General features: G+C 44.7%; 1 protein-coding gene across 5 annotated transcripts in view; it reads left to right on the plus strand.

The window, feature by feature from the left end:
* Positions 1–13,628: 13,628 nt before the first annotated feature.
* PRUNE2 (prune homolog 2 with BCH domain) overlaps positions 13,629–20,434 on the plus strand; it is a 76,231-nt gene continuing 69,425 nt past the window's right edge. For 4 of the 5 annotated variants that reach the window (XM_038770096.1, XM_038770097.1, XM_038770098.1 and 1 more), the window contains exon 1: positions 14,002–20,147. In XM_038770096.1, coding sequence (XP_038626024.1) covers positions 14,099–20,147 — 6,049 coding nt within the window. In that variant the 5' untranslated portion in view covers positions 14,002–14,098. Of the gene's footprint in view, positions 20,148–20,434 lie in introns of all 5 variants that reach the window. The other variant, XM_038770095.1, reaches the window with a different exon arrangement.

Below are 20,434 nucleotides of genomic sequence, written 5' to 3' on the forward strand. Positions count from 1 at the left end.
GGGGATACAAGGGTATCAGGTTGTCCCACGTGGGGCTCACATTCTTAATCCCCATTTTCCAGGTGAGGTAACTGAGGCACAGGGAAGTTAAGTGACTTGCCCAAAGACACACAGCCGACAAGTAGTGGAGCGGGTTTAGAACCCATGACCTCCGACTCCCAAGCCCATGCTCTTTCCACTGAACCATGCTGACTAGGTGGGATCAAAGTTAACAGTGATCTTCTTACACTTTCATTTATTCAATCGTATTTATTGAGTGCTTACTGTGTGCAGAGCACTGTACTAAGCGCTTGGGAAAGTACAGGAAAACAATAAACATTCCCTGCCCATAATGACATTACAGTCTAAATGTAAGGATAATCTTCCTCAAGCATTGATCTTGGCACATTACTTCTCTTCTCAGAAACCTACAGGCCTTCTTGTTGCTGCTTGTAACCAATCAAAACTTCAGTTTCCTCCCCCATTTTTCTCCCTCTCCCCTCCCCTCCTCTGACAGTCTTTAGATAGTTTCCCTCATCTTCTGCTATCACCTTGCTAGTGCCCATCCCTCAAGCCCAGCTTAGTCCAATGCTCTGCACACAGTAAGTGCTCAGTGAATAACACTGATTGATCAGACCCCAGCCCGCAAACATAACTGTCCTTCCTCTGAACCACTGTTCAGTTGAAGTCCCTCTGCCTAAAATGCCCTCTCTCCTCTCCACACTGCCAAATCACATCTTTCCCTTCCTTAAAAAGTCTAGTAAAAGTCCTCCTCCCTTTTGAAGTACTCCCAGATTAATTTACCCAAATCTTGGTCACTTCCTTCACTCCAGCTCTCCTCTAGCCTTAATATCAGTGCATAGACATTTCTGCTCTTTGTGTTCTTAAGGTTCTTTTATGGTATGTGATCCATTCCCCAGAGTAGGCCATTTTATGTGGCTCCTTTGGGCCTCTCTGGCTACCACCATCCTTACTTTTTAATGGCTGCCACTCTTCAGGGGGACAGGTTACTATCCACTCTTCTTAAACTGTGAGCCCAATGCAGGACAGGGAGTGGGTCTGACCTGATTAACTTGTATCTTCCCCAGCACTTAGAACAGTGCTTGACATTTAGAAAGCCCTTAACAAAGACCCTAATCGTCATCATCATCATCTCCTCATCTCTGTTTGGGTAGTACAAGGGCGATGCAGAAGAAAGTAGGAGAAGAGAAAAATGATCTCTCATATAGATCTCACAATACTGAAATGTGTGGGGCTGAACCACGATTCTGTGAATCATACAGAACTGAGAAGCTGAAATCTACAGTTCATGCTTCAAAGTAACGCAGAGTAAATGAGCTCCACTGAAAATCTATTCCCCCGCCACGCCTACTCTCTCACTGTATTCTGTGCAAGTTATTTTCTAATCCTCTATATAGTGCATTTTACCATTTTTTCCCTCGATGAGAAGCTGTTCAAATCCATTTGTACAATAACAATGAAAAATAATTGCAAACTAGACCTCAATTGTTAATGGATTCCATTGACTGACTACCCAAGTTGCGTGCGTGCCTATTGATGATTGATTTGTCAATAATGCTAATTGCCAACACTGTTATTGCATTGTTTGGCCCTTTCTGAGTTAAGGCAATAAAATATCTAGGTGACCCTCTTAAAAACCAAGAGCTCTATACCTTAAATGTGTACCCACTCCAGACACCAGCTTTTAAAATATCGGGTATGCATTGGATTATATTTGTATGTAATTTATAATGCTACATTTTTATATACTACATTTTAAATTTATGGTCTGTAAGTATTATGCGTTTCTTTACTGTATTTATTTCTTAGGTTTAAATAATGCATTGTCTCAAAATTGCCTCAAAGACCACTCTTTTCCTCTCAAGCATTATACTAAGTATATAATATGATCTAACACTATTTTAAAAGTATAATGGGCAGCACTGTTTAAACCTACTGAAGTTTTCATTTTTAAAATGCTTCAGCTATTTCATAAAAGTAAGTACACTATGAAAGTGAGTGGAGAAAACAGGGGAAGTATCTTCACTTCCCAATTAAAGAGTGAACGACTAACAGAATAAACAAAATCTCTTAATTTATGCATTTGTGTTCTCATAAATCATTTGCCTGTCAAAATTATCAGACTTTAATATTGCTGAATATTTTAAACATCATAATGGAATTTTGGTAGCATAAATCATATAGCTTTCAGTTAGAACATTTGTGTACATACCTCAGCACTTTTCTGAGATATTGATAAAAATGTCCTCATGGTAGAAATAACTCCATGCAGAGTATAAATGTCAAACTCTACTCTGAAATTTCAGTAACTCAGCAATCCATGGTTTACAGTGTCCTTGCAAGCCTTTCCTATACTGTCAAACTGGATGTTATAAATCCATACCATTTTCAAAACATGAAATATGCAAGTTTGTATTTTAATTTATAACCACCTACCAAATTTTGATGATGGCTTTTGAATAAACTCTCTGATTTCCTAACAGTAAATTGCATGTACCTCATTTTGTTTATTTCTTTTGGGAAAAATTGTCAGAATATACAGTACCAGAATCAAGGAAGTTCTGTAAATACATTTGAAAAGCTATTCTGCTTCATTAAATAAGAGCCTCTATTGAGGAATATTTCATTTCTGATTTAAAATCTAGTTGACAGTTATTTGGTTATAGGGTGGGTTTTATTTGTTGTGCCATCCATCTTTGGCAGTGAATACCCTGAAAATGAAAGAATACACATATTGAGGAATATATAACAATAGATTCACGAGAACTGGGGGCAATTGGTGGAATTTCCATTGGGTAACTGGCAGGATGAACCTCATGTTGAACACCCAATGTGTTCAGAATATATACCAGATACTTGGGGAATCAAGAATAAGACCCTAATTCCACTTATGGGGGGGAAAATGTGAAGCGACCTCCCCCATTAAGCAGTGCATAATGGGATGCCTAGATGGTCTGTGTTTTTGGTGCACTTTAAAAGTTACTGAACCCTACTACTTTATTTCAAGGCTGACCATGACCAAAAATACCCCAAAAGTCCACCTTGTAAGGTGGCGGTGTGGGCATCATGTGCAATTTGCAGGCAGTGTGTCACTTCTTTGGTTGTAGTGTCCCCACCTTCTAAGCCCACCCCAAATCATATCTCCTCCAAGAGGCTTTCCCCACCTAAGTCCTCATTTTCCCTTCTCCCTCTCTCTTCTGTGTCACCTGCCACTTGGATCTGTAAACTTTAAGCACTTGCTATTCACCCCACCCTCAGCCCTGCAGCACAGCAGTTATGCACATATCCGTAATTTATTTTAATGTCTGTCTCCCCCTCCAGACTCTTTGTGGGCAGGGAACGCATCTTCCACTGCTATTGTATTGTACTCCCCCAAGGGCTTAGTACAGTGCTCTGTACACAATAACCACTCAGTAAATATAATTGATTGATCGATCAGTTTGGGCAGAGGCCAGATCTGCTTTTTTTGCACTCTCAGGTGCTTAATAAAGGGTCAACACACAGTAGGCACTCAGTTAATATGATAGAGTGACTGCTTGTTGCCTTTAGCATGTTTCAGGTGGTTTGCTTTAGCCTTTCCTCTATGATTATCATTTAGAATTTAACTTCGAAATGTCTTGAGGCTTGTGGAACGGAAGAGTCAAATGACTTGAAAATGGTTTAATAGTGCAACAAATTTCGGGTATTCATACAGCCTTTCAAAAAGCTCAGGGCATTTTATAAGTAATTATTAAACATCCCTCATCTTGTAAGATACATAATATAACAGTGAGGCCCCGTTCCTCACAACTGCTCCAGACCCCTCCCTTTCTGGTTCATTCATTCAGTTGTATTTATTGAGGTGAAAAATTCACCTTTCCCCCATTTGAAAGGTGAGCTGGTGTCCCATGCACATCTATGAGAGCCCATTCTCCGGTTCCCCCTGGGGAGTGGCAGGGGACTGGAGAATTAAGCTGCTTTATGTGGTGGAACATTTACAGAACCATGTCTTTATCAGCACTGAACCTGGTTAAATCATAGTAGGGGAGAATGGTCTTAGAATGATAAACCATTGTAATAATGGTTTATAATTGCATTCCGTTAAATGCAGTCACAGAGGCTCATAGACTTCCCTGGCAGTGGAAGGTGTGGCAGAAGCTTAGGTTTCTTTGTGAAAGTGGACTTCAGTGAAGTACAACAAGGTTTTGGTAACAAAGATAATAATAACAATCATCATCATCATCGTCATCACATTTGTTAAGCACTTAATATTTGCCAAGTGCTATACTATGTGCTGGGGTAGATAGAAGATAATCAGGCCAGACACAATTTGGTCAATGAAGCAATCAGGTAAATACCATAGGTCTGCGAACTTGACGTAAGAGTCAAATATATTTTATTACAGTGCAGTCAAAGCGCCTGGAATCTCTCACAGAACTGCGGCAGACTACCTGGATATAATGTGTGCCTTGGCTTCTTCATTCTTTTGCCCTTCTCCATGATGGTGTGTTGGTGGGGACAGAACCATCGCCTGCTCCCATTACTACTTCACTGCCAAATGCTAGGTGGAAGTGGCAGTGGAAGAGCCAACCACTGATTATGTGATCCCAGAGTCCCTCGGTGCCCTTATGTCCCGTAGTAGAAATAGGATTTATTAAGCACTTACTGTGTGTAGAGCACTGTACTAAGTGCCAGGAAAGAGGATACAAGTGGGAATAAGTGGTGGCCCAACCCTGTCCAAACTGTCCAAACCCCACCTCAGGAAAAGAGGGTGACGATCCCAACTCAACCCCTCCACCTCAGAGCCACCTGAAGCTTCAGGGAAGGTCAGGAAAGTCCCGAGCCAAATTAAGGGACTCTATGAAGAGAGCAGCCTGGGTGCATTTAAAAGAAGTGGTCATTCTCAACCACTTCAGAGAGGTTTTGGTTTTGACCTCTTTGTGATGGGACCGACCAACTCTATCCCCACCTGTCAATTCCTTAGAGTATGATAGGGAGTCAACCTTCCCCAAGGAAACCAAAAGCTTGCAGAGTTGCTCTGGGGCTCCTGGGGCTCCTACAGTGAGAAAGTGGGACCAGTATGCCTCACGTAGCCCAGTCTGCCGTAATGGGGTTTGGGTGGGATAGTGGCGGCTGGAGCTATTCCCATGAGGACAGTGAGGCTGGAGACCTGTTGAGATGACCTTAGGGTCCAAACCCTTACTGTCCCACCTCATCCTCAGTTACAATTTTGCTGGCTAGGGAACTGGCCTGATGAGAGAAACCTCATCTAGATTCCTTGAGAACTCTTGCTTCTCTTTTGCCTGGGGAAACCAAAAGTCATTTTTACCACGAGCTTGTGATGTTTGCCAGCGTGCATCTATCCAGAATGCCCAGAGGAAGACGGGCCACTTGTTTTAGGCAAAAGTCTCCAGGGGGATGAAGCTGGAAGCGGTTTCTCTTATTTCTCCCTGTATTAAGGGTATTAAGGTCTTAGCTATTAAAATCCCAACGCAAAAGCCCAGTGTACAGCACAGGGGAAGACAATCTCAAGCAAGCTAGGCAATGGTAGCAGAATGGAGCCGTATCTCCCTTGCAGAAGGAGGTGGGGGGGAGGGAAGCAAAAAGCCTTTCTACTTTCTAAACATTTGACATGAAGTAGTTTTTTAAAATTTTAACTTAAGGGGGGGAAACACATTTTTGGACACATTTGAGCAGATTAATAAATAGTATTTGTATACACATAACAAAAACAGTAATTCATCAGGTAGAAGGCAGATGGGGGGAATAAAATGCCAACCTGTATATACAGTTGTGTTGTATTGATGATGAACTGCTGTTTATTCAGGGACAGCATAGCTTGGCAGCAACATAAGAACCATCACAGCACATGACTCTGTGCTTAGCTAGAAGACAATAATAAATTATCTCATATGCAAACACCACTAGCGTAGAGGCAGAATAAACATGCTATGTCTGCCATTTTCCTTAAGCTTCTCACTCATTCCCTCGTTTGAATGGAAAGCTCCATTCTACTTAAGGTAGAGACACTAGGTGAATTGGAGAATTCGGTGATCAGAGAAGGGGCAGAAACATCAACTGACCACTTACTCTGTGTTACTTTGAAGCATGAACTGTATATTTCTACCTCTCAGTTCTGTATGATTTATATAAAGTTGTGGTTAAGCTCCACACATTTCAGTATTGTGAGATCTATGTGTGAGATCATTTTCCTCTGCTCCCACACCCTTCTGCATCACACTCACACTGATTGGCACCCTTAATTCACCCCTCCCTCACCCCTCCCTCACCCCTCCCTCAGGATCTATAAGTGGTTATGTACAACCCCACAATTTAATTTATTTAATCTCTGTCTCCCCCTTTAGCAGGGAACATGTCTACCAACTCTCTTATGCTGTATTCTCCCAAGTGCTTAGTGCAGTGCTCTGAATGCAGTAATCAGTCAGTAAGTATGATTGATTGATTGTGAGCTATATATAAATGTAGTGAGCCCAGACCAACTCAAAGATGGTGGTTGCATGTCTCCTCTCTAAGATGGCAGTGCTACTGTCCTTCACGGGTAGCAGCAGGATGAAATAGAGAAAATAGCAGGGCATGGGTTGGGGTCTCAGAGCTAAGCAACATAGGGGGCTCTGCCAAGGGGCAGACATAGGGATGGGGAGACGGTGATGCAGCAGAAAAACACTTTTCCTTAATAAAATGTTGTGTATGACATTATGTTGTGGGTGCACCATATGGAATGGGGTGCACCTGATTTTTTTCCAGCTTCAAGGCACACTAATATCTGGAGCCAATCCTGTAAAAGTATATGTGTGCCTTGATTTGCAGAGATGATACTACTAGTGGTAAGAGCGTATCCATATGTGTATGTGTAGTTGCATTTAAAGAGCTACCCTAACTGTGCTAATGGGTGCGTGACATACAGGGCCATACAGGGCCTCTGTCTGTATTCAGGATCTTCTATACTGTGATCCCACTGTTGGGTAGGGACTGTCTCTATATGTTGCCAACTTGTACTTCCCAAGCGCTTAGTACAGTGCTCTGCACACAGTAAGTGCTCAATAAATTCGATTGATTGATTGATTGATATCCCCAACTTCATGAAGTCTTTGCTCAAGGAGAGCAACTCCTCTCTCAATTGCTGCTTGCCAGGCCGGGCTGTCTACTTCACTGCTCTCCCAACAGCAGTCCACTGCTATTTTCCATTTTTTGAGACTCTGCTTTACTCTCTGTTCATATTATTCATTTGATTGTATTTATTAAGCACTTACTGTGTGCAGAGCACTGCACTAAATGCTTTGGAAAGTACTTTATTCTGCCCTCCAGGCTTGCTATACTCCCTTTCAGTTCGCCATAAAATATCTGCTTGGTTTTCCTGCCGTCTTCCATTTTCTTCACATGTGCCACCCAACAGAGCTGTGTTTTGATGTGCATTGCCTCAGTGCTGGAGAGCTGACTGCATTCCAAAACTTGTTGTTGATCATCTTGTCCTGCCCTTCGATGTTGAGTAAGGTCTGTAGGTGGGGCTACTCTTCCAGAAGCTCGATGTGCCTCCTGTAGTAGATTCAGATCTCTCAACCAAATAGAAGGCACCACAACCACCTTTCAGATTTACCTGCCAAGGGGCAGTGGGAAAGCTGCAAAAGAGATTGCTAAAGTAATCCCTGGGAAAATGGACTGATACATAACTCCTGACATGATCATCATTTTTGGAGTGGAACCCCAAATAGCAGTACCTTGGCCAGGCTTGGCTAGGGTATGCCATGCTTGGATTTGGAGGTAAACATAATCCTCCTAACCCTCCCTTTTGAGTGACTCAGGCTGAAACATCAGTAAAAATATTCCTGAAATTTCAAAAGTTGTCCCAGGAAGTATTTACATTTGTAAATACTTCTCTGTTTGTTTCCCACATTCAAGGGTAAGCTCTTTGTGGGCAAGATACATGTCACTTCTTTGTGTTGTAGTTTCCCAAGCAAATATGGTGCACTGCACCCAGAGGGTGTTCAGTAAATATAAATACTACTACATTCACTCTTTCTAGTGCCTTTGAATGCAGTTTATAAATATGGTGAGAAGCAAAGCCTTTTTTCTTAAGAGAATAGTGCTTTAGCCATCTCCATTGTCAACCATAGTAAATGGACCTTGCAGTCTACTTCCTTACCATCTTGACCAAGCATCAGGTCCTTGGTATCTTGCTTTCTCTAGATCTTTCTCCACCCTATGCCTCCCCAGCCTTTCTCCTCCCGCTGTGGCCTTCTAATTTTCACTGGGGCCCTGATATGTTTTCCCAAGGGATGAGGGAAACAGCATGGCCTAGTGGAAAGAGCCCAGGCCTGGGAGTCAGAGGACCTGTGTTCTAATACTGGATCCAATTGCTGGATGACCTTGGGCAAGTCACAGCTTTTCTGGGCCCCAGTTTCCTCATCTGTAAAATTCACTACTGATCTTCCCCGTACTTAGACTTTGAGCCCGATTTGGATCAGGGATTGTGTCCAACCTGATTGATTTGTATTCATTCAATCATATTTATTGAGCTCTTACTGTGTGCAGCACACTTTACTAAGCGCATAGCACAGTCTATCTACCGTAGTGCTTAGAAGTGTGCTTGACACATATTAAGTGCTAACAAACACCACCAGTATGCCCTACATTCAGTTGTGCTAATGCCTTCCAAGGGTCCTCGTAACCCAGAGGACCAAAGAAACCATTTGGAATCCTGGATGCCAGGAAGAGGTTGCTGATCCCTCACTAGAGTATCTGGGTAAAGACAGCAGGTAAAAAATGGGCCTGGGACACCCAGAGCTTTTGGCTGGAGAAGACCTGCACCTGAGGCCCTCGAGGTGATGGTTACAAAATGGAAAAATGGAAATGGACAAAATGTTGGCGGATGCTGCTGTTTTTCCCCTTTGAATAGCTTGGTTTGAAGTTCAGATTAAAGGCTGAGTTTCCAGCTGGGTTTTATGGAAACAATTTACCTCTACCTGTCACCAGTAAATCTGAGAGATTACAGAACAGATTGCTTTTTAATATATTGGAGATAGAAGAGGAGGTTAGTGGATTGTCCCGTAGGCCTTATTCACAAGGCTAGGTATCCCAGGATGAATTCAGAATGGAGAGGAGAGTAGGAATCATTGGAGACTATGCTGTGGGTGTCACTGTATTTCCCTTATGTACTTCCCAGCATATATGTATATATCTGTAATTTATTTATACATATTTATGTCTGTCTCCCCGACTAGACTGTAAGCTCCTGTGGGCAGGCAACATGTCTACCAACTCTGTTATATTGCACTCTCCCAAGTGCTAAGTACAATACTCTGAACACAGTAAATGCTCAATAAATACAATTGATTGATTGATTCACTTAGAAGGAAACATTTATGTCATATTGTTCTTTGGTGAAATGCTAGAGATGAGATGAACCACTTGAAGAACGGTTCAAACGTTTTTCTTTGCTTTCAAAAGACAGCTAATATCAGGTTCCTTCTAATGAGAAAGAAGATGTTAATGGATGATGAAAGTATTTTCTCCTTGCCTCTTATCAGAGAGGTCAGTTAATAAATCAGTCATTTTTTGAGCACTTACAATGTGTAGAGCACTGAACTAAGTGCTTGGGAGAGTACAGTATAACAAAGTTGGTAGAGACATACCCTGCCCAAAAGGACTTTACAGAAGAGGAGACAGACATAAAAATAAATTATGGCTATGTACATAAGTGCTGTGGGGCTCAGAGTGGGTTGAATAAAGAGCACAAATCCAAGTGCAAGTAGGGGAAATGACTGGGGAAAGCCTCTTGGAGGAGACTGATTATAGCATGGGGTAGTGGATAGACCACAGACCTGGGAGTCAGAAGGTTGTGGGTTCTAATCCCGGCTTTGCCACTTATCTGCTGTGTGACCTCGGGCAAGCCACCTCACTTCTCAGTGCCTCAGTTACCTCATCTGTAAAATGGGGATTTAGACTGTTAGCCCATGTGGGACAGGGACTGTGTCCAACCCAATTTGCTTATATCCACCCTAGTGTTACATACAGTGCTTGGCACATAGTAAGTGCTTAACAAATACCATTATCATTATTATTACTAAAAGAGGTCACTTTCTTGTAATGCAGAACAAGACGGAGCAGTGCCCATGACATGCCCACCAGGGTTGTTGCAGAGTAAATAGGCACATTCGTCATTGAATGATGAGCTCGAGATGAGAACATGTGTGGTTTTGTGATTAAATATTCATTATGTGATACTTGCCATATTTTCTTCTTTGACACAGGATAAAAATTAAGTGCCTCTATAGCAGATGCTCTCTGAGGGTGAGACAGGCAACGAGTTTGGGGAAATAACTGGGGGAGGAGAATGCCCCAGAGAGGAGAACAGATCACTGTGGGTGTCCAACAGCTGTAGGTAGCAACATGACCCCAGCTCACATTTGCCAATGTATAAGTAGGACTGAGGGACAAGGATCCAACCTGCTGCTTCCAACCCCTTCTCTCCTCCTCGCCCCCTCCCTCCACCCTTCACCCATTCATTCAATCGCATTTATTGAGCACTTACTGTGTGCAGAGCACTGTACTAAGCGCTTGGGAAGTACAAGTTGGCAAGTGGGGGAACGAAGTTGGAACCCTTCCTTCCCCCACCACACCCCCCGCTACCCCTCTGGGCTATCTTAACCTCTGGCCAGATGTAGAAGTTTGGAATGTGTGCACAAGCATTCTGATCCTACTCTGAATGACAGGTAATAATAATAATTGTGGTATTTATTATGGAAAGCAGCATGGTCTAGAGGAAGAACACAAGCCTGGGAGTCAGGGGACCTGAACTCTAATTATGGCTCCACCATTTGCCTGCTGGGCGACCTTGGGCATGTCATCTAACAGCGTGGCTCAGTGGAAAGAGCACAGGCTTTGGAGACAGAGGTCATGGGTTCAAATCCTGGCTCTGCCACATGTCAGCTGTGTGACTTTGGGCAAGTCACTTAACTTCTCTGTGCCTCAATTACCTCATCTGTAAAATGGGGATGAAGTCTGTGAGTCCCCCATGGGACAACCTGGTCCCCTTGTAACCTCCCCAGCGCTTAGAACACTGCTTTGAACATAGTAAGCACTTAATAAATGCCATTATTATTATTATTATCTAACTTCTTCTCTGTAGCTCAGTTTCCCCATCTGTAAAATGGGAATTAAATATCTGGTCTCCCTCCTACTTAGACTGTAAGTTCCATGTGGGACAGGGACAGTGTCCAACCTGATTCTCTTGTAGAGTGCTTAGCATATAGTAAGAACTTTTTTAAATGGTATTTGTTAAACAGTTACTATGTGCCAGGCACTGAACTAAGCACCGGTGTAGATACAATATAATCAGGTTGGACCCAGCTGTCCCACATGGGGCTCACAGTCTCAATCCCCATTTTATAGATGAGGTAACTGAGGCCTATGCAGCAAGTTAAGTGACTTGCCCAAGGTCACATAGACAAATGGTGGACCTGGGATGAGAACTCAGGTCCTCCTGACTCCCAGGCCCGTGCTCTATCCACTAGGCCATGCTGATTCTAAGCACTTAACAGTTATCACAATTGTTATACTCTTATGAGGTTCCAAGCATTCTGCTAAGCACTGGGGCAGAGACAGGAAAATCAGGTAGGACACAGTCCTGTCCAACACAGGGAGAGCAAACTAAGAGGAAGTGTATTTTTATTTCTATCCCTCTTTTATTCCAGTAGAGCTGCTAGAACCTTGATCTCTAGATCGTAAGTCTCATGGGAGTTGTACTCTCCCAAGTGCCAAGTACAGTGCTCTGCACACAGTAAGTGCTCAGTAAATACCATGGATGATGATTGCATGATATTTCAATGAAAAACATAGAGGAAGGGCCTAATCAGCAAATTCCTAGTTCCCCGGGGATGTGCGTAGTAAGACAGGGTCCTTGTGCGCCGCTTTTGCTATTCTGTGTCAGTCTAAGCCTTAGGGACCATGGTAATATCCATTGTCTAGGGCAATGCAATCCGTTGAAAGTACTGATGTTTCGATATTCACTCCGCCATCTACGCACTTGATAGGCTCCTTGTGGGCAGTGATCGTGTGAATCAACTCTGTTTTTTTCTATATTTTCCTTAGGAGGTAGTACGGTACTTTGTGCACAGTAAGCACTCAAAAAATTCCTTTGATTTATTGTCAACCCACCTCAGCACTTATGTACATATCCTTCCACTCTGCCATTTACCCTATCTGCAATTTATTTTAATGTCTGTCTCCCTTTCTAGACGGTAAGCTCCTTGTGGACAGGAATCATGTCTACCAACTTTATTGTATTGTTCTCTCCCAAGCACTTAGTACAGTGTTCTGCACACAGTAAGCTCTCAGTAAATACCACTGATTCGTTGATTGACCACAAGATTGTTTTCAGATATACTCGTTGCTCACCAAACTGTTTTAAGAGGGTTGGAAAGAAGCTCATGCCCTATAGCTTCTAAGTCTCTGTTGCATTCTAGGACTGCACATTTCATCGGAACATTATCAGTGACTTGAAAATATTTACAGACAAATATGCTTTTGATGTACTTGTCCTTCTGGCCAACGACTCAACAGATGGACAGCAGATGAGACGGCAGATAGCCGTATATTCTGAGAATATCGAGCTGTGCAATCAGGTAAGTTTGCTCCCAGAACCAGTGACTATACAATCCAGGCAGAAGACCATCTTTTAAGAACTTGGGTCAACATAGTAGAGAGAATGTAGGCTCTGAAATAATTCCGAGGGTTAAGACACCGTAATACCATCATGGTGGAGAGAACTGCAGCCTCGACCCTCGAGAATGAGAACGCTGCAAGCCCTCTACCCACCCCAATTACCTGGACAAATAGAGAACCCCTCTTCTGTTTGGCAAACCTGAATCACTGTTTTTGGGGGGCATATGCACAGGTGGGTGTAATAATAATAATTAACAATTATGGTATTTTTTTAAGTGCTTACTAGGTGCCAGGTACGTTACTAAGTGCTGGGGTAGATTACAAGCAAATTGGGTTGGATACAGTCCCTGTCCCACATGAAGCTCACAGTCTCAAACCCCACTTTATAGCTGAGGTCCAGAGAAGTAAAGTGACTTGCCCAAGGTCACACAGAAGACAAGTGGTGGAGCCAGGATTTGAACCCATGACCTTCGGACTCCCAGGCCCATGCTCTAACCACCACACCATGCTGCTACTCAGCATGGTACAGATGTGGGTATAAATGTGGCTGGAGTGGGGGAGGGAGCTATACAGTTGGGCGTATGCAACAGTAAAGGTATGGGTTAAATTTCATTGAAACCTCAGAGAAAAACCAGAGCTATCTGCAGGCACGCCAAAGCTGGTTCCCCAGAAAAGTCGACTTGAGTAAACAGTTGTGATCACATGAACCCTTGTGCTTTCCTGGCAGATTTGCTGTGAGTTGGAAGAATGCCAGAACCCCTGCCTGGAGCTGGATCCTTTTGAATGTGACTGTGACCACATCCTGGTTTATCAGCAGGAGAATCCCTTGGTCACTCGTGATCAAATTGTTCTCCTCATCAAGGAAGTCATCAACCGGAGGTGTCCAGAGATGGTCTCCAACAGCCGGACGTCCTCGACAGAAGCTGTGGCTGGGAGTGCCCCCCTCTCCCAAGGCTCTTCCGGTATTATGGAGTTGTATGGTTCTGACGTAGAGCCACCGCCCAGTTCGGTGAATTTCATAGAAAATCCGCAAGATCTCAATGGATCTATGCAGGCTCAGGTGGATGTTAATGTGGATCTTGTAAGTCCAGACAGTGGGTTGGCTACCATCAGAAGCAGCCGGTCTTCCAAGGAAAGCTCGGTTTTCCTCAGTGATGATAGTCCAGTGGCCGAAGGCACTGGTCCTCACCACAGCCTCCTCCCGGGGGTTGAGTCCTATAGCCCCATTCCTGAAGGGGTGATAGCTGAGGAGCAGAAGCCTCAGTCAGGAAACCACAGTGACCACTTTGACCCTTTCAACTTTGACCCAGCACCCATAGTTACTGTACAGTCTCAGTCTTCTTCTCATTCTGCAGACTATTTCCCAGCAGATGACTTCTTTCCTCACAGTGATTCATCAGAAGGACAGCCACCCACTGAGTCAAAAGATTTTGATGAGATGCATCTATTAGGAAATGACATGGCTAATTATTCATCAGGTTTGCTGATGACAGCGGCTGATGGAGACAGCCCAGTGGAATTTGATGGCGAATATAGCCAGAGGCAAGAAAGTCCCAGAGACCATTTGGAAAAATCTCCCACCCTGGCCGATTTTGTGGGAGATGAGTCTCCTCCAACCAAAAGACTGCAAAGCAAGGTCGGGACCAGAATTCCACCGACGCCGATGAACAGCTTAGTAGAAAGCTCACCTCTTGTCGACGGCCCACCCTCGTTCTTCCCTGAAGACGTGATACAAAAGATCAACGAAATGGATCCTACAGAGTCCCCTCAAACTCGCCTGAGGTGTGGCAGCTGGTGGGGGGGGGTTGACGTGGACTCCAGAAATGCCGTTTTGCAGAATACAGAGGCCTGGAGTTCCAGCGAACAGGAATCTGTCTTTCAGAGCCCCGAGTCATGGAAGGATCATAAAGCAATCCCACTTGACCGAAGGGCTTCCGATTCTGTATTCCAGCAGAAACCGCCAAGGCACCTTGAGTATCCAAAGGCAGGCCCCTTGGAGCTTCAGCTTGCCCGACATGACTTCAATCAGGCTGACACTCAGAAGCAAGGTGAGGAGGGACGGGAACTCCAGGGACCCCCCACTGAGAAGTCCCATTTGTCAAAGGACTCCCCTCGGGGGACAGACCATCTGATAGAAGATTTTGCCGGTCTGTGGCAGTCCAGTCAACCTCCTGCAGTGCTACTGGATCCGTGGGCGAATCCCAGAGGAAACACCAGACCGACTGATACAGAGCCTTTCACCGTCTGGACCAAGTTTGGGAAGGAAGACAGCAATAAAGCTCTGAAAAATGCATGGAATGCGCACCAAGCCGAGGCTGATCCACCTTCTGTGAGGGACCCTGAGGAATGGGCAATGGCCAGAAGTGGCTTTTCCTATTCTCCCGACACCCCAGTGGACACCGTGTCTGGCAACCCAAGTAATCAAGCCTCTCCAGAAGCCTGGGATAGGAGGGAAGATTATTCAGGAGACGACCAGGTGGCATTTGTAAATCCTCAAACAGCTCCAGCTAGTGTGCAGAAGAGTTCCCAGTTGCCAACGGAAAGTCAGATTGTATTCACTGACTTAAAACCCAGGGCAAAGTCATTTGAAAAGGTAAGTACCTGGGACCTGTATGAAGAAAATGCAAAGAAAGAAGTAGCAGAAACTCTGGAACCCTGGAACAATTCCTTCTTATCATATAGATGCTCCGACTTCAGCACGTCAAATGTGGGTGAAGATTTAGTTGTCTCCCCGCTGGATACCAACTACTCTACATCTGACTCCTACATATCACCCACTCTCGGCGGGGATGAAAAGGAAATTGAGGACAAGCACTTTGCCAAAGAGGCAGTCTTTGGTCTCAGAGATGCTAGTCTGCACCCAGGGGAGCCCATGCCGAGCGAAGCTGATGATAAGTCTCAGCCACTGCAGCAGCCATCTTCTAGAAGCCGAATTAGTTCTGGCCCAGGTAACCTTGAGATGTGGACTGTGCTCCCACAGAATGATGCTCATTCAGAAACAGTCAGTTCTGACAACATCCCAGCTCCAGCTCCAAATTCAGACGATCAAGGCGTATTTAAGCCAGAACACGTGGATCCCAAGTATTTTTTGGCTGAGGATGACGGTGGTGAAAGTAGCCAGTCCAGTTACGATGACCCTGGAATGATGCAGATGTACAATGAGACAAACAGACAGCTGACTCTCTTGCATAGTGGAACTAACACTTTGCAGGTGGCATCTGAAAATCTGGATTTATGGAATAGAGTCATCCTTGAGGACACCCAGTCAACTGCAACCATTTCAGACATGGATAATGACTTGGACTGGGATGACAGTAATGTGGGAATGGAAGTTGTCGCTGATGGGAAAACACAGGGATATCGAAATGAAGGCTCAGAACCGGAAACCAGATTTTCAGTGAGACAGGTGGAGCCGTGGAGTGTGGAGTGTCAGGACGATAACCAGAGCGGATGGGAGCTCCATTCACCCTCTGCTACCTCTGAGCTAGGCAAGGATGTTGCCCCCAGTGAAGTGAAACTATTGGATGAGACAAGCGGACAGCTCATCTCTAGCAGTATTTGGGATGCAGCCATGAAGGATGAGAGCCTGCCATTGTTATCATTACCCAACTTGTCATGTATTGTCAATTTGGAGGAAAGCAAATCAGCTCCTGGAACACCTAACTCATTAGGCAAAAATAGGGATAGTGACAGCCCAGAGGCACCAGAAGTCTTAGGAACTGAGCAACTGGAAGTAATTATCCCTCCTGCCCTTTTGACAGATCCTGTAAGTCAGGAAATGTGGAAAAGAACTTTTGAGAGCAATACAGAATCCTCTGCGACAAGTCCAGAAAACGAAGAACACTCCGAACATTCAGAAACCTGGAATGATGGAGGTTACAGACACAGTGAAATTGACCAGGCAGAGCAGGAGACTACAGATGTGCGTATTAACAGACAAAATGGAAAAGAAAGCCCTGCCTCGGACCCGGCGCCTCAGTCCAGTTCGGGAAGTTCAGAAAGAGAGGAAGGGGACCATGAGGCGAATTCTCCTATTGCTGTTCAAAACCAAGGGACGTGGGATGAATTGGTTAAAAGTAGTTCTCCATCCACTGCCTCTAGTCCTCAGGCAAGTGAATTCTCAGAAGGCTCGGGAGAACTTCATCAAGGCTTGTTTGACAAAACTCCCATCAGTCTGGGACCTTGTGACTTTGAAATGGACACTTCTGGAAAGGATTTGGAGATAAACGATGCGTATGAAGAACCCATCACAAATGGAAGAGAGTCTTCTAATGACACTGCCGTTTTAGACATTAGTGATGTAGCTCTACCAGGTCATTTGGCAAACGAAATGAATCTTGAGGAAAATGAATCTTATGAAGTTCTGGAGACCGAAAATAAATTTGCAGAAGAATATATGGGCCGCACCCCTCTAGAAAAGGTTTCCCAAACTCTAGACACACATAGGAATGTGTCAGTAGGAAGTAACCTGCAATCCACTGGACCTAATCTCGAGGCTAAGAAGGTTCTTGAAATTAAAAGTTCCAGAAATAGCCCTTCAAGCAATTCTCAAGTCAGAAGTAATAGCGATGGAGATGATGTATGGAGTAGCTCGGCCAAAGAATATGCAAATTCGAGTGCATCGAGCCCTGATCTAAGTGACCATTCTGCAGATGCACACAGCTGGGATCATTCGCTTGATACTGACCATCAGAAAGAAAACCAAGATGCCTGGAGTGGCTGGAGAAATGAGAGATCAGAATCAGTGTCTCATGATGGGAAGGTTGAAGAGACTTCCGAAGAAGGAGACTATGAGAAAAAAAGACTGGAAGAATCGGAAGAGGGCTTCAGTCCCAAAGTTCCTGAAGAGGCGGAGGTTTGTGATACACTGGAGAGTGACGACCACCAGTTCTCCTTCTCAAGTATTGAAGTAGAGGAATGTTCTGAAAAGTCACGTGCCCCTCAGGAAGGAAGTCCGTTGGTTTCCCTAGAAAGAAATGAACATAAAATGCCCGAGCTCACGCATCGTGATGCAATAAGTTCGGGGACTGACGGTAGCTTGGATGGTGAAGACTCACTGGAAAAAGACAGTAACATGACCTCTTCCCAAGAAGATTCCCAAAATGATTCCAAAACCTGGGATCCATTGGATAAAAGCAACACACACTTGACCACAGCTAACCATGAAGCTCAAGAATCCTTTAAATGTGCGGATGACTGGGAAACAAGCAAGGGTGAAGTCAAAGCCAGACCATCACCTGAAAATCAAATCAATTCCAATATTTGGAATATATCTGCATTGAACGATACTGTCGAGCAGACAACCGTATCAGGACAAGAGGAAGGGAATTCTCCAGATAATTCAGAAACAGAAAAGACCCCACTGCCGACTACACCGACCAGCAAGGTCAGACGAAAGCAAAAGTCCAAAATAGAAATGCTTGGGTTTTCAGCTGACAACTCAGAGTGGTGGAACCCTCTGGCTCAGAAAGAGAAGCTGGTGGCAGGGCAATATTCTGATTTGAAAAGGGACGTTTCTGTAAACCAAAAGCTTGATCCATGGGGCCTACCCATTCAGAGTGATCGTGAACCTGTAGAAACACAGTGCATTGATGCCTTTAGTGATGAAAACAGATCACCTTTTCAGTATGATGAGGAGAATGACCGTGATGAACCATCTTGGGACATTCAACACAGCCAAGTGGTTTCAGACAGCACCCTGCTGGATCAACCTAGAACACTTGGCCAAAGTAAGGCAGAAGGGGATTTAAAAGGGTACCAATTTGCTTTGGCTTCCAGTGATCAGCACCTGTTAGGAAACCATCTAGGAGAGCAGCATCAAGATAATGCACCTCCTGATCTGGCTCAGCCAAACTTAACTCAGACAAAAGAGAATATAGATGTAGTACCAGACCCTTCAAGTTCAGAGGCTGAGAAAATTCATCTGTGGGAGCGAGAAGAATCAGATCCCAGTGAAAACCAAGACTCAGACACTTCTTCAGCAAAGGATTTTGTGGCAATCAGTCCCTCTTCTCAATGGATAAGAAAGCCAAGCCCAGGATGGGATGAGCTCACTCCTTCTGCCTCTCCCCGGAGCACATTTGTTCCAGATATCCTCCCCAACAACTTTCAGGAAAGCAGGTGCATCTCTATGGTGCCTGATCTCTGGACTGATGTAGAGCAGCCAAGCAGGTGGAAAGCAGAGGGTGAGAATCCTGATCTGTTAACCAGCTGTGACCAGGACAGTAATTCCCAGGCCTCCAGTAGCCCCGATGTTTGCCAGGAGCAGGAGCTGAAGCAAGACTCCGAGCAGTCTCCCAGCACTGAGAAGGAGCCGGAAGGAAAAGCTGGTGAATGTGGTCTCACCAAACCAGATTTATCAGAAGGCATTGGTTCTGTTCTTGGGCAACATGAACTGGAGATGCACCTTGGAAAAAAGATTCTACTTCTCCAGAACAATGAGCCAGCCATAGTCGATAAGATGGATTGGGGAGTCTTTCCCCGAGCCCAGCCACTTTTTGAAACAAGTAGAGAAAAAGATGTGAAGTCAGTAGAATCTCAAAATGACATGGTCCCAAAAATGAGGTTGGCTTTTGAACCTGTAGGAGCAGATAGAGTGACTCCTGAAATCTCAGGGGCTCTGCCTGTTGGTTTGAGTGGGGCAAGGAATGCAGACATCGTGGTTGCCACTCACCAAGATGCACCTGCTGTTGCTGAGGGCCATCCTCGTGGACAGCTGGTCACTGGTGACTTGCTTCCCGCAAATGCTGCCAACACTTCACCTCAGCAAGACAGAAGTCATGCAAGCCCCTCAACTGACTACAGACAGAACTCGACTACTCAGAAAACTGCAGGGAGAGTTGACAAACTGGAGACACCGGACATTTGTTTTGACGGGATTGAGACTGTTGAAGAACTAAATGTCAGTAACGGTTCAGGCCCTGACACTCCATCCGAATTCCTGCTTGTGACGAATAAATTCATGTGGGGGAGCAACCAAGAAACCTCAGGAGCAGGTCATCTGTCTAAACAAGACATCAGTCCATCTGAAGCTTCTCAGGGCGATTCTGAATACAGTGAAATTGTTCGACAAGTTGACGAGCAGTTAATTAAGAAACCTGAACACTTTCACTATGGTGCTGACGTTCAGCTGGAGGAACCCTCCAGAGAGCAACAACTTGTGCTCTACACCCCACCCTTTGATTTGTCATTTCTCCTGGACACTTCTGACAGTACAAAAAGAACAGAGGACAAGGGAGCTGCGAAGGAACACTCTCCTAACGGTGAAGTGGCAGAGTTGCTGCTATCTGCACCGCCTGCCAAGAAAGATAAGGCGAGAGACGGTGGACCCTATCACCAGCTGTTCGCAGTGTGCCCTCAGGAAGATCCCGTGCTGGCAGCTTTGCCTTTGGACTCGGGATCTAGTGTGGGGGCCTTCCGGAAAGGGTCCGAAGCGGAAAGCAGTAAGTCCGATACACCAGCAGGTGGAGGCATAGGACCGCAGGATGGTAAGACATGCTCGACAACTACCAAAGCATGCCTATTGAACCCAGGAAGGCAGTCAGTGCACGTGTGGAATTTCAGTTCAGCTTATCGAGATGCATGGTGCTCTACTAACTGGGCAATCCTGTCCCGTGAAAAGCTGTCATAATAAAAACTCCTTGCATGTCTGCATGTACCAAATCCCGGGCCCCAACAATGCACGTAGAAGCGACTAACAGAGTTAGCGAAGCAATATGTTGCATGGAGTGTTTTATTTTCAAAATTTTAGTGTGAAGAATCTTTGAAAATTGTA

The sequence above is a fragment of the Tachyglossus aculeatus genome, chromosome X4 (genome assembly GCF_015852505.1).
Source record: "Tachyglossus aculeatus isolate mTacAcu1 chromosome X4, mTacAcu1.pri, whole genome shotgun sequence".
Taxonomy (NCBI): Eukaryota; Metazoa; Chordata; class Mammalia; order Monotremata; family Tachyglossidae; genus Tachyglossus; species Tachyglossus aculeatus.